This window comes from Vombatus ursinus, unplaced genomic scaffold (genome assembly GCF_900497805.2).
Source record: "Vombatus ursinus unplaced genomic scaffold, bare-nosed wombat genome assembly UNPS02010219.1, whole genome shotgun sequence".
NCBI classification, from domain to species: domain Eukaryota; kingdom Metazoa; phylum Chordata; class Mammalia; order Diprotodontia; family Vombatidae; genus Vombatus; species Vombatus ursinus.
This window is the reverse complement of record NW_020949997.1, coordinates 9551358-9566425: the sequence shown is the minus strand read 5'-3', so window position 1 is coordinate 9566425 and position 15068 is coordinate 9551358. Positions and strand designations below refer to the sequence as shown.

Below are 15068 nucleotides of genomic sequence, written 5' to 3'. Positions count from 1 at the left end.
GGTCTAGATTACAAAGACATCTCAAAAAAGGGAAAAGGACCTATTTGTACAAAAATATTTATAACAGTTCTTTTTTTTGGTGGTGGCTAAGAATTGTAAATTGAAGGGATGCCCATCAATTGGGGAATGACTAAACAAGCTGTGGTATATGCTTGTAATGAAATATTATTGTGCTATAAGAAATGACAAGCAGGATGATTTCAGAAAAACCTGGAAAGGCTTACACAAACTGATGCAAAGTGAAGTGAACAGAACCAGGAGAACATTGTACATGGTAAAAGCAATACTGTTCAGTGAAGAACTGTAAACGATTTAGCTATTCTCAGCAATACAATGATCCAAGACAATCCCAAAGGACTAATGATGAAGCATACTATTCACCTCCAGAGAAAGAACTGATATTGTTTGAATACAGACTGAAGCATGCTATTTTTTCTTTTCTTTCTTTCATTCTTTTTCTTTTATTCAAATCTTCTTGTATAAAATGACAAATATGGAAATGTTTGACATGATTGCACATGTGTAAACTATATCTGATTGTTTATTGTCTCAGGGAGAGGAGAATGGAGTAAGGGAAGGATAGAATTTAGAACTCAAAAACTTTTTTTAAAATGTTAAAAAACTGTTTTAACACACAATTGAGGGAGAAAATAAAATATATATTAAAAAAATTACTGACATTGAGGGAAAATATGTTCGTAGTACAAGGTCTCATCATTTTGATGTTGGGTATACGAATGAGAGGCACTAGTATTATTTTAGGCTTTCTGTTTTATGAAGAGATAACTCTGTACTCTGTGGTATAATGTCAAAAGTGCTGAACTCAGAATCAGGAAAGGCACAGGTTCAAATTCCGCATTAGATACTTATTATCTATGTGACCCGATGAGATCACTTAACCTCAATGAGACTCAGTTTCTTCCTGCGTGCAGTTAATGATATTTTATTAACTACCTCAGAGAGCTACCATAAGGAAAGGTATTGTAGGTAAAGTGCTTTGTAATCTTTCAAATTCTACATAAATGTCAGTTGTCATTATTACATATGCATAGACATAAGAGAAATAGCTGACAGTTACAGTACTTTTAGGCTTCCAAAGCACTTTAAAATTTACACAATGCTTTCCTCACAACAACGCAATTAGTGTTATTGACACTATTTGTTGTTCTTTAGTGTTTTTTCAGTCGTGTCCAACTCTTCATGACCCCATTTGGGATTTTCGTAGCAAAGATACTGGAGTGGTTTGTCATTTCCTTCTCTAGCTCATTTTACTGATGAGGAAACTGAGTCAAACAGGGTTAAATGACTTGCCCAGGGTCACACAGATAATAAGCTAGCTTTAAGTGTCTGAGGTTGGATTTGAACTCAGGAAACTGAGTCATCTTGACTCCAGGCCCAGCCCTCCATTCACTGTGCCACTTATTTACCCATATAAATACAATAATAAGCAAATTGTAAGGGAATACATTATTATGCTCATTTTACATATGAAGGAAACTGAGGTACAAAGAGGTGGAATGATATTCCCAGTGTCACATAACTAATAAGCCTAAGACCTGGGATTTGAAACCAGATCTCCTGACTCCAAAGTGAGTATTTTTTCCACTCTACCACAGATCTGACCTGCAATATAATATGATCTGTAGCATAGTATATGCTCTACAACCATTTTTTTTAAACTGAGTTTTATGGTTTTCTTAGGTGAAAAATCCAAGGTTGTTCATTTTTTATATGGTCAGTTAAATAGACTGTCTTAAATTATTATGATTATTTCTATGTTTTAAAAAATTGTTGCCTTCAATTCAATTCAAAGGATACAGGGATAAAATGACCTTCCAATTACACTGTACATATGTTGTATTTACCCATTTTTGCATGTTGATTTTCCTACTGGAATGTGGGGGTGCCTGGGGGATAGAGACTGGGTTCTGGCCTTTCTTTGTGTGTCCCCAGTACTTAGCATAGTGTCTGGTATATAGTAAGTGATTAATAAATGCTTATTGATTGACTGAAAAAGTAGTCCATTCCCTCCAAGAGTTTATATTATACTGGGAAATATAACTTGTTAACAGACACAATATGGTTTAAGGAGAGACAAAGCAGTAAGAAGTAGGGAGATCAGGAAAGGATTCCTACAGGAGATGCCTCCTAAGTTAAACCTTGAAGGAAGTCAGTGATTCTAAGAGGAAAAGTATGGGAGTCCATTCCAGGGACATGGGACAGCCTGTGTAAGGACAGGGAGGTGTGAGACAGAAGGCCAGATTCATATAATATCAAATAAGGCAGTCTAACTGGAACAGCGAATGCATGAGGGGAAGTAATGGGAAATCAATGGGAAAAGGTAAGCTAAAAGGCAAGCTGTGAAGGCATTTAAAAGCCAGACTGAATAGTCTATAAGATTCCTGGATGACAAGTTGACTTCTTGAAAGAATGGTGATTCCCTCAACAGAAAGGCAAAGTTGATAGGAAGGACAGATTTCAGAAGAGAACGAGCCTGACTTTGGTCATGGCACAATGGGATCACAGAGTCAGAAGTGGAAAGGACCTTCCAGCCCCAAACTCCCTACTCCCAAAGGTCACTACAATCTGATTAACTCCAAGGATGTCAGTCTGGACTGAGGAGGTCTGCTCTTACAGGGAAATGTCCTGTGATATCTCTTGGAAAAGAGTAGTCACAGAATATACCATGAGATTTGGATCTAGTATCTTCTTACTGTACCTGTTAGTAATTACAGAGATCTCAACCTAACTGAACAATCTCCCAGGTCAGCTTCGCAAATCAAAGCCATCCACATCCTTGAGGCTAGACCAGGCTAAACCCCTTCAGCTTGGAAGGGTATAGTGACATGTGCCAAGACATTCAACTACAGCATTCACAATGTCCAACACGGCCATACCATAACATGCAAGTACAAATGCAATATTTAACAGTGTAAAATCCTGTTGATTTTACCTTCATAACCTCTCTCATATACACTCCTCCTCTGCCACTGCCACCACCCTCATGCAGGCCTGTATTACCTCATGCTTGCACTACTGCAAAAGCTTTCTGAGTCGTCCCCCTGTCTCAAGTCTCTCCCCACTCCAGTTCATATGGATATGTCCTACTGATCTTCCTGAAACATAACTCAGACCACATCAAACCCCCATCCCTGAATTCAATCAGCCCCAGTGGCTTCCTGTTACCTCCAAGATCAAATATAAAATCCTCAGTTTGGCTTTTAAAGCCCTTTATAACCTGCATCTCCTGCTTTTCCAATCTCACATCTTACTCCCCTCCACTACTCTACAATCCAGTGACACTGGTCTCCTTGCTGGACCTCAGACAATATAGTCCATCTCCAAACCCTGGGAATTTTTACTGACTATTCCCCTCATGCTTAGAACTCCTTCCCTCCTCATCTTCACTTCCTGGCTTTCTTCAAGTCTCATCTAAAATTCCACCTTCTTCATGAAAGAAGCCTTTTCTGGTTATCCTTAATCTTAATGCCTTTCCTCTGAGACTACCCCCAATTAGTATGTGTATATATACATACGTGTGTGTGTGTGTGTGTGTGTGTGTGTGTGTGTATATCCCCACCTAGTTATCTGCATGTCACTTCCTCCATTACCCTGTGAACTACTTAAAAGCAGGGACTCTCTTCTGCCTTTTTTTGTATCTTCATCTTTTAGCAAAATGCCTGGGTCTTAATAAATGTTAGTTGATTGACTTAAAATTGAGAAAGAGAAACCAATAGCCCTTTTTAGCTATGTAAATGGAGACTTCAAAAACTTGCTATTTTGGTTACTTAATTCTATTTGATTTTTCTAGCCTTCTATCTACAACATTTTGAAAGATTATTACATGGAACATCTTTGGCTTCTTCCCAACAGGGCCTGAATCTTTGAGCAATCACTATATTTTCTTTCCTGATCTACCAACACTGAAAGCCCTGATTCCATTAGAGTCAACTAACAGACTCTTGAATATTTACCTAGCTGCTTGTCTTAGCTCCTCTTCCCTCTGTCCCTATGACTCTCGTCCAAACTGCCTTTCTTCTCATTTCTTGGCTTATCTCTTGCAGCTGCCCAGTCCCACTCACCTTCTCCTTTTTCTGACGTCCCTCTTCTGTAAGTCTCTGTATTAATTGCTGTACAGTTTGTTGGCTGCTCTCATTCTGAGCCTGTAGCACAGAGACCTCATTGGTCAACTGACTGATCTTGATATTGAGCTGGGAGATTTCATTCTTGTGCTTCTCTGTCTAGACGAAAAGATTTTTTAAAATAAGAGAGAAAATGGCTAAACAAATTGTGGTACATGAAAGTAATGCAATATTACCGGGTTGAAAAAAACAACAAATATGAAGAATACAAAGAGTCATGGAACATTCTATATGAACTGATACAAAGCGATGTAAGCAGAGCCAGAAAAACAGTCTGCACAATGACTGTAACAATGTAAATGGAAAGAACCACCACAAAACAAATGAAAATGAATGTTGCAAAATCACAGAGAAGAGACAGATATAAGACAAACCCCACCCCCGTCGCCCTGACGACTTCTTTGTAAAGGTAAGTGGAACACTGCATTCATTGTCAGATTTTTTGGATACATTTATTAATTTTGTTTGCTTTTTTCTTTCTTTTTTAAAAATCTTTTTTATAGGGGATGGCTCTCTGGGAAGACAGGGGGAGAAATCGAGATGATGACAGATATCAATAAAAATTTGTTTTTAAAATACAGAGAGAAATTTCACTGGCAGCTCAATAATTTAGGAAAAAAGTAATCACTTTCATTTCATTCCTTAACAGATAAAATGTTTTAGTATATAAAATGGAAATGGAACAGATCTATAACATTCTGAAAACCCACGGGAATTATTTGATAATTTGAATACAGTGCTCTGAAAACCTCTGCCACATATTAAAACACATTATATATTGTAATAATTCACCATACTAAAGTAAAACATGATTGCCAAATTTTTAAAAACTTACTTCTGGAAAAATTATTTTTAATGTTGTACTAATACATAAACTCCATTTACCAATTATGTCATAATGATATTATGGAATGGAAGCTGGGGAAGTAGAAAGGGCAGCCTAAAGCTGGAATTAGGAGAGAAGTCAGCTTGAAGCCCACCTCTAACACTTTCTAGCCATGTGGTCACAGGCAAATCACTTAGTCTTTCTGGGCCTCAGTTTACTCACCTATAAAGTGGGGATAACAATATCTACTTCATAAGATTTTTTGTAAGGATGAAATGACAATGTATACAAAGTCCTTCGTAAACTTTAAAATGCTAAATAAATATCAGATACTATTAATTTTCCTCCCAGCAAAAACTGCAGTTCCTAAAAAAAAAAAAAAAAAAAAAAAAACCCAAACCCTACAAAATGTATCTTTGCCATGGTGTTACATCATGATATAATGGAAAAACCATTGCTTCTATACAGCAAGAGGTGGAACTCGATTTCAAAGGATGCTTGCCTCTCTAAAATTCTATGACTCTAATGTGATTGGAGTCATTTGACCAAGAAGAGGTTCATGCTTTTAGGTTTTCAGTTTATTCTTAGGTATGTCTGGAAAAGATGTTAATATTTTACCTGTTTACTATACTCTTCTATTTCAGTGAAAGCCTTTTCCTTTTCTCTCTGTAATTCTTCTATTTGCTTCCTGTTCAGAGGAAAAAGTCATTAACAGCACAGGCAACGATTCAGCAAAAAAATCACTAAACTCTTTATATTCTGAGCTAGTGAACCCATTGCTATACACTAGGTAAATACATACTATTCAATGTAATGGTATACTATATCATACTAGTAAATTGTATCTACTAGTAAAATGTATAAAACTGCAACTACCAATCAAATTATTCCATCTTCATCATATTCCATTTGCATATCTCTGGTCTGGATTTTGAGCTACGTAATTGTTTTGAATTTTGTTTTCTTTTTTTTTTATCATTATGAATCTAATAGATATTAGCAGACACAATGATATCCATATAAAAAGAACAGAAAAAGAGGACTATATATGAAATTATGGAACATTTTTACATGCAGCTTGCATTTTTAAGCATATATAATTTGACATGGTAGTCAAAACTGTCTTGTTCGTGTCTCTTTCTGAAATTCCTTCTGCTCCAAGTAATTATTTTTAAACATGTTTCTAATACCAAATCAGTCATATTTATTTAAATAATTTACTTTTTTTTCTTTTAGTGTATAGTTTTAATTAAAAAATTAGGCTACTTACAGTTTCTGTTTCCTTTTTCCTCAAATATACATTACTCTTTAATACATTTATTTCATTGGCAAAATGTATGCTTGAAATGGTAAGAGCTTATACTGAACTATCTATACACTCTCTTGACCATATTCTTGAGGACAAATAGCACAGAAGATTTGGGGGCAGGGGATATTTATTCTCCATAAATATCTCCTGAAAAAATATGCCAACAAGTATTTGCATATACATAAATGAGAGACAGCTAGGTGGTGTCATGGATAGAGCATCAGGTCTGGAGTCAGGAAGATGTGAGTTCAAATCTGGCCTCGGACATCTAATAGCTGTATAACCTGGGACAAGTCACTTAACCCTGTTTGCCTCAGTTCCCTCATCTGTAAAATGAGCTAGAGAAGGAAATGATAAATTACTCCAGATCTGCCAAGAAAACCCCACGGACAAAGTTTACAGGGTCACAAAGAGTCAGGTACCACTGAACCAAATGAACAACAACATACATCAAGGCGTCACACACAGACACACAGACACACAGCTTCTGCTGGTAAGTTTCTGAATTGGAAAGGCTATCATACCATAATCAGTAAAGAAAGGCAAATGTTCTGGGGATCTAGAAGGTCATTTGCTTGTTCATTTCAGTCATGTCTGACTCTCTTTGTGACCCCATTTGGGGTTTTCTTTGCCATTTCCTTCTCCAGCTCATTTTATAGATAAAGAAATGGAGATAAACAAGGTTAAATGACTTGCCCAAGGTCATACAACTGGTACATATCTGAGGCTGGAGTTGAACTCATGAAGATGAGTCTTCCCGACTCCAGGCCTGGCACTTACTTCCCTGCTACCCTGTTTCCAATAATTCTAATGAAAGCACCAGAGTCTTTTGCCGTCTAAGGCTGCATGTAGCCAACCTATAACAACAAAACTTAATCCAGACTTCTGGATGGATGTTTTTTGGCTGATCCTCACATTACAGAACTCAATGTATTTTCATGATAGTTAGAGATCCAAGTGAGATCTTTGTGAGTGGCTCCTCCCTAGGGAATTCAGTTGCCTGGATAGCTTCTTCTGTGTGTCTTTGTTTGTATTCTCCTGTATAATATGTGTCCTTGGGGAAGAGCCTCATGCACTAGCTTATACTACAGCTAGAGGTCTCATGGCACAGCCAATACCAAAAAGCTTGGGGAAATGAAGATGCAGTGTCACAAGGTCTATAATGACTGAATCCTTGACAATACTTTCCCTATTCTCTCGGGTATGCTTGTTCCAGAAAGGTCCTGATGATCAGAGGTCACAGAACCCTTAAAAGCTGAATCAGAAGGTATGTTCCACTATCTTCTCAAATATCATCTAGACAAGCCACATAGAAGGGTGTAGGCTATAACCATTTAAATAATGTAAAAAGAGCCCTTACCTCTGTTGGTCACCTTCTATTGCTGTATCTTCTAGCTCCTGCTGAAACCCTTTCAGCTTATTTTTTAGCAAACGGTTATCTTCAGAAAGTTTACACAACTCGATTCTGCAGATAAAGAAAAAAACCCAATTATGATGCTGGAGGCGTGGCTACCATTTTCACTCTGCTTTTTAGCCTGGTTTCCAATGGGATGAAACCTTATAAAAATCTTCCCGTCCACATTTTCCCATCTACCTCTCCTGTTCAATGATGTCATATGCTGATGGTTTCTTGGTGATTTTACAGGATAGACTGCCTGGATTTGAAAAATCTCTTTTCAAAAAAAAAAGAAAGAAAGAAAAAGAAAAAGAAAAATCCCTTTTCAGTGTGAACTCGACCTAAACAATTTTCCTTGTTCAAACATAGAAAATTAGGCTTCCTTAGCTTATGATACTACCTTGCAGGAATACTTGTCTGAAGCTTCCACACAGTTAGCTAATCACAAATATATACATACACTTTTTCTGGTTTCTTTTCCTGAGGGCTTTTCCTTTACAAGCTAATCTGTCCTTCCACTGCACTCCATCTCAATACCACTTCCTGAAGGAAAACATCTATTGTGTTAAAGGGGCCAGTTGTACCAAAGGTAGATGAGAACTGCTAACTTGTACCTGTGCCCACACCCAGCAACAACCTGCAGGTGGCTTTATTTTATTTTATTTTTTTTGGAAAACAACACTTTTTCAGTAAAACAAACAAACAAACAAAAAAAAACACCTCTTTCCTAGGGAATAAGGAAAATAGAGGAAAACTGAATGTTCACTAAGAACTATCAAGTAACTAATCATTAGTACTAGATGGACCCCAACCCTGTACCCCTGTCCCTGAAAAACAAAAGAAAACCAAAAAAAAAAAAAATCCCAAAAAACACCAACCCATCTTCAAAAAGAAAGAGTAAAACACTAACTCAACTCCTAATAAAAACAGAGAAGATTATTGCTCTAGATGCTGAGCCCTTTCCCTGGCATCCCCTCAGAATTTTTTACCAGGTGTTTCCTATCAAAATCCTGATGAAGGATGGAATGTTAGAGATCAGAAAGTAAAAGGGATAGGTGTAAGAGTGGGCATAGCACTACCTCACCTCTCTAATAATCTTGTTTTAAATTCAAAGTACCGCTTCCACTGAATTCTATTTACTCTGGCTGTCTGCATGAGATAGTTTGGGGTCTCATACCTCTAGCCATCCCAACCAAGTTCCATCAACTAGAACTTCAGAACTACATCTACTTTATTTTTGTTCTTAGCTTTTTCTAGAGGGGGAGAGGAAAGAGGAGAAAAATGTACCCAACACTGACTATCAGGCTTGATTCCTCAAGCTGGCTAGTGCCTCAGACTCCTGAAACTTTTCTGGGTGTCCTGGGGACCAAAGGAATACATACCCCAGTTCCAAACCAACCCCTAGTAGCCCCCAAAGCTCTCTACATCTCAAGCCATCCCAACAATAACTGTCTACAAAGAAAGCCAGAACCAGTGATCCTGGAAAAGAGAGCAATTTTATCATAATTGTGGCACTCTCAGCCACCATGGATAAATGAAAAGAGGATGCTGTCAGCACAGGATAAGAGATGCTTCCGGAATTGATTTGAATGATATAGAACACCATGGACTAATAATGAGGGACATATATTCCTCAATTGGGGCAGTATTAACAGCAGGGGTGCCTCCTTCCACTGTTTTCCCTTATCTTTATGCTTGGATGTGTGTGCCAGGCCCTGTATATCTTATAAACATTTGCACTCCATCCTATCCCATCATGAAACTAAAATGAATTCACCTATCTTATAAACATTTGCACTCCATCCTATCCCATCATGAAACTAAAATGAATTCACCTGCTATGCCTCAAAGTTCAATCGCTTCTAGACTGGTGAGTCCATCTCTCTGCTTGTATCTTTTGGTTCCTATTAACTTAAGATTGTTTTCCTTAAAAAACAGTAACAACCAAAAATTACCCATTGAAGCACCAAGACAGAGAAAGACCAAAAAAGCAAAGATTGGGATGGGCTTACCCTTTATATGCCCTATTTGCCCCTTACACAGCACAGGGAAGATAAAAGGTGAATTCTTCCTGTCTAATGTACACTGTCACCCCTAGTCCCCCCATAAGCCCTGGCAAAGGGGCACCACCAAATGGAAAACACCAGAGCAAGGAGGCACTCAGATGTGGAAGAGGAAAAATCTGCAGGTGACTTTAAAAGGATATGAAGTAGACTCCAATGACTAAATTATACCTGTTACCTATAACAAGGCAAAGTGGAAGCCAAGAAAGGTAGCAATGCTAGGAGATAAAAAAATATATATACAGATGCTGTATCCACAGGAATCGTAGAGTGGTGAGGTGTTCTCTTCGTTAGTCTGCCCTTTTGCACCACTCTGGGACCAGCAACAGAAACCTAGGAAACACCTACAACTGTTTACAGGGATAGCTTGGAAAATAAAAAATGACTGAGGGGATTATATAAGGAGAGAAAAATGGGTATGAGTGGCAATAGAATGCAGGATGTCTATCTGGCCAAATGGTCATTTTATAATGTATAACTGGTAGAGATCATTCACTTATTTAAATGTCAATCATGAATAGAAAATAATGACTAATAATAATGAATAAGTCTAAATCTTACTCTTACTACCTGTATAATCTGTCCTTAGTATATCTAGGTAATGAGGAAAGGTGGATAAACACCAGCCAAGATCAATCAATAAATCCATATATCCCGACTTCTTCCCCCCCAAATCCTACAATAGTTAAGGCACAACATGTGTGGTGGACATTTATTCCACGGACTAATCATTTAGTTTTAGATAGTTCCTCACTTGCATAATGCCTTATTTTTCTAAAACATGCAAAGGAAATTATGGCCTATATGGTGAGTTAGCAAAGAAAAAAAAATCAAGAAATCAGTATCCTTAGGGAGGCAATAATATTTTAACTTAAAGCCTGCCTAAGAGAAATCCAACCTGTCCAAGTAGAAGCATGCCAATTGCAAACACAACAAAAGCCCTCTCATTTCAAACACTTAAATGTAACCATATGGAAAATGCCAATGAATCAAATGATATTTTTTTAAGCTCAAAGTGACCTAGAGGTCATACTAACTTAAAAGACTCAAGCTGGAAGAACTTATGGCGCTTTTAAACAAAAATTTAAATTCCCAACTCTCTGTTACTTTCACATGATCTGACAAAATGCCTACCATGTTAGAGGAAGGTTGGTCTACCATCAGAGAATAAGAAAATAAAAGGCAGTACATCTATAAAGCTCAAAATGGTCAAAGATGAATACATGAATCGAAAATATCGATTCCTCAATACCTCATTTCAATCACAACATAGAAAACAATAGTAAAAAAAAAACAAACCACTTCATCCAACTAAAGGCCCTCACTGCATTTTTAAAAAGCCATCATGCAAAACCTGTAACATTGTAAATGATCCTGTTTTGCCTGCTTCTAATTTTCACTCATTTTTCTTACCTTCCACCTTGTTTACAGCACTCAACTCGCTTAACAAATATTTTCAGTAGGTGCTGACAGATGCCTAGAAAGAGCTTGTAAAACCTAGGAGGTGACTAATGTATAAGGAGGTCATGAGAAAGTTAAATGCTTATTCCTCCATTTGGGCAAAGTAGAGACAGGATAAACAATACAAATATTCCATTTCACACAATAATACCCCAAACTCCTTCATCTTCTTAGCCCAGGTCTGTAAGTGATGTGGTAGATAAGCACTGAAAAGGTGGATGTAGTGGAGTCATTAGTGACCCCTTAGTTGTGGGTTCTTTCTAAAACCACCCAAAATGTTTAGAGATCAAACCTGTCATTTTCTCTTGAATCTGTTTCTTTCTCAAGGGTCTGGACTAGCTCTTCCAGCTGAATCAGCTTAATCATCATCTCATCCTTTTCTCTTTCCAGCTGGGTCTCAGTCTCCCACCTCTTTTCTTCTACCACCTCCTCTCTCTGCTTTAATTGACTAAGAATCACTTCCTCCTTTTCCCGAAGTATTGACAGCTCCTCTTCCTTGGTCCTCAGTTGCTTTTCTAGTTGCTGGTGTGACTGTATATACATGTCTAATAGCTTTGCTCCCTTCTTAATAGCTTCTTCCTGGAGACACAGTTCATGCTCCAATGTCATTATGTGTTTCTGGGCGTGCTCCTCTGTCTCTTGTACCTGTGTGGTCAAGTCTTGTTCCTTCATCCTCACTAATTCCAGCTCTTCAGTGAGTTTCCCAGCTTGTTCTTTAAGAACTGCTCTCTGCTTCTCAGTATCTTCCTTTCCTGAAAAAGCCAAACTCTTTTTTGGCTCCAGAGCTGGGATCAAGTTCATTCTCTGTGGAAACGGAGAAACCAAGCCATTCTCCTCTGTTGTCAATAAAAGCAACCTCTCTCTCATACGGAGACGGTCTGACAAATCCTCATTCTGGATGCCTCTTTCATCAACAGATGAAAAGGTCTGTTGCTCCTCACCTTTCCATCCTTCTTCAGAGCCGGGTGGTGGGGCACACATTGCCCCTGCAGAAAGGAATGTGGCTTCTTCTGTTTTTGGCAAAGTCAAATTGGCATCTCTGATCTTGACACCATCAAATAGCCTTTCAAATGACAGCGATGTCTGAAACTCACATGGTTTGTGAACAGTCTCAGTAGGGCAATTTTGTTCTTTTAGTTCAGTTACATACTTTGCTCCTAAATTACTTATGTTGTCTCCTTCAAGTTCTTTCTTTTTTTGAATAAAAAACAGATCTTCAGACTTATCATGATTTTCACCTTTGGATTTGGGCCATGCCAATAACTGCTCACCTTGTTTCTGGTCCTCTTCATACAGGTTCCCTTGGTTTCTGCTCTTGTGTGGAAAAAATATTTCTTGGCTAGTCGCACACTTGGTTTCATTATTTATCTGTCTGTTCTCATCAGATAAGAGGGCCCTCATTTTCTCTGTTTCATGGGTAAGCCTTTCTATTTGCATTCTGTAAGTGAATTCAACCTTCTCCTTTTCAATGACAAACATTTTGCATATCCTAGCATGCTCTTCGTTCATCCTTTCTTCGAGCTTTAGCTCTTTCTTTTTATACTGAGTAATTATTTCCTTTTCTTTCTCTTCCCATTGCTTTTTTTCTAAATCACATTGTTCCTTTATCTCTCTCACTTGCAGGCTGTATCTCTGTAACATGTCTTCTTTTTCATGCTGATGTTGCACCAATAACCTCTTATAATTTTCAGCATGCTGGGCTTCTGTCCATGACAGCTTTTGATTCAATTCCATCTCTGCCTCTGTCCTGCAGATAAACAATTTTATATTGACCCATGTTCAATAACAATATGTATATTGTTGGCTTTCCTAGACCTATACCACAGATCTTGCTTTTGAGGTGAGAAAAGTCACCTTGTCTGTTTTGATATACTCAGCTCATGTGTTCTTTTACTATTCCCACCAAAAATGTATCAAATTAACCATTGTTCTTCAAGTTTTTTTTCCACAAAAGTGCATAACCCAATATATTTTAAAGAGCAATAGAATTAAGCTTGATGAACATGTAAAGTAGATTCTCAAAATGATAAAGGACTTTATTAGTAAGAAATGCAGAATTCAAAGAAGGACAAAGAAAAGATCGTGTTTTCAATACAGAAGGCCACTGGTATAAAGCAGCCTAATTCTATGTAGATGTTCAAGAAAAAAGATTGTCAACTTGAATTAGAAGTTATTAAAACTTAGAGCATAAAAACCCTGATAGACTGAAAAGGCCCTATCACTCAGGCTTTAATGAAATGTGTTAAGTTAGCAGTTACTGAACAAGAGCAGAAGACTGAGTCATGAAGGTTGCTGCTGGCTTCTCTTTTGAATGTGAATCTCTTGGCTAAATGCCCTTTTTATATGTTAACATTCATCATGTACCAAACAACATACGCTTGCTTTTACTTTAAATCAAAGTTGATCTCCATTTTAAAGCAAATTAAGCTATTGGTGTAAATTGCTATATATCATGTGTACACACATACTAATTTTCACATGTCCTACTTGAAAATGTGCAAATGCAGATTGTAAATACGGTGAGATTTTTTTTTTAATTCATAATGGGTTTAACCAGTTGAGTTTCATTTAAACCTGTCTTTTTGAAAGATAAAAAAAGAGGATTTCTGAGGTGTAGACACAAGAAGTAATCTAAGTGTCTTTTTGCTAAATACTGCACCAAGCTTTTCACAGACAGAGTAAGCCAGTGTAAAAGCAGAGGATTTGTGTTCAATTCATCTTTATGGACTGAGTTGAAGGGGAAGAAATCATTGCCTGCATTCTGCAGGGTACAGGGATACTCCACAGCAATTAATCTTCTTACCAACAAGTACTGTAGAGCACTAATTATGTGTCCAGCATTTGTGCTTGACCAACTGGTGCTTCTGGGTCACTGTATTGCCCAAGGGATAAGATGTCCAATGGGATAGCCAGAAGAAACCTGAGGAAATGTGGCTGTGTTCTTCTAACATATAATCTAAATAAGCACAATTATCACCTTCTGCCCACTATGGAATTAGTTTCCCTTCCATTAAGTATAAGCCTAATCAGAGCAGTGAATCCAAGGGTAGATGGCTAAATGAGCACAATGTAGCATTCTCTTTAATACAAGAGAGAAATAATAAATAGATGTGTACACCTTTTGTCAATGCATTCTAACTCATTATGCCATATTTAGCAACTATCTCAGGGCATCATTGGACAAAAGTAAGTGAAAATCTTTGCTGGAGAAAATCTATTAATTTCCTTTTCACTAATGATTTCTTCGTATTCAAATGTCAGCTCCATGGTAGAGCATAACTTCTTAGGCTATATTAATGGAAACAACTCAAAAATGCTGCCAAACTCTGACCCAGAGAAGAGGAGGAAACACACCCCCCTCCTTTTGGCAAAGAATTTAGGGGGGGATATTCTATAGATAGGAATGTTGCCTATACTGTCCTATGTCCTTTTATTGCCTGGATCTTCCTGGAAGTTTTCTTTGTTACAAGGGAGAATTCAATTAAGGATGAAGGTACCTTATAAAATTATTCTGATGTTTTAAAAAGGTACAAAGAGAAGTTATTTATTGGGGAAAAAAATGTAAGAAGAATTGAGTGAATATGAGCTCCATGAAGCTATGGGATGTTTTATACTTATCTTTGTATACCTGTAACTTACCACAGAACCTTACACGTAGTGGGTACTTAATTAATAATGAAAATGAACATGTTACAAATATTTTATTTTATCCTCCTAAGGCCCTAAGAGGTAGGTGTTATTACTACTCCCATTTTACAGAAAAGGAAACTGAAGCAAATAAAGCTCAAGTGACTTGCCCAAGAGCTAGTAAGTATCTAAGGTTCAATTTGAACTCATAAAGATGTCTTCCTGACTCCTCATCTAGCACTCT

General features: G+C 37.4%; 1 protein-coding gene across 6 annotated transcripts in view; it reads right to left on the bottom strand.

Moving 5' to 3' along the window:
• NINL (ninein like) overlaps window positions 1-15068 on the bottom strand; it is a 184330-nt gene that overhangs the window by 16638 nt on the left and 152624 nt on the right. For 4 of the 6 annotated variants that reach the window (XM_027853948.1, XM_027853950.1, XM_027853951.1 and 1 more), the window contains 4 exons: window positions 11490-12944; window positions 7638-7742; window positions 5587-5656; window positions 4083-4241 (listed from right to left, as the gene is read on the bottom strand). In XM_027853948.1, the coding sequence (XP_027709749.1) occupies window positions 4083-4241; window positions 5587-5656; window positions 7638-7742; window positions 11490-12944 (1789 nt within the window). Of the gene's footprint in view, window positions 1-4082; window positions 4242-5586; window positions 5657-7637; window positions 7743-11489; window positions 12945-15068 lie in introns of those variants that run through there. The other 2 variants (XM_027853952.1, XM_027853953.1) reach the window with 2 other exon arrangements.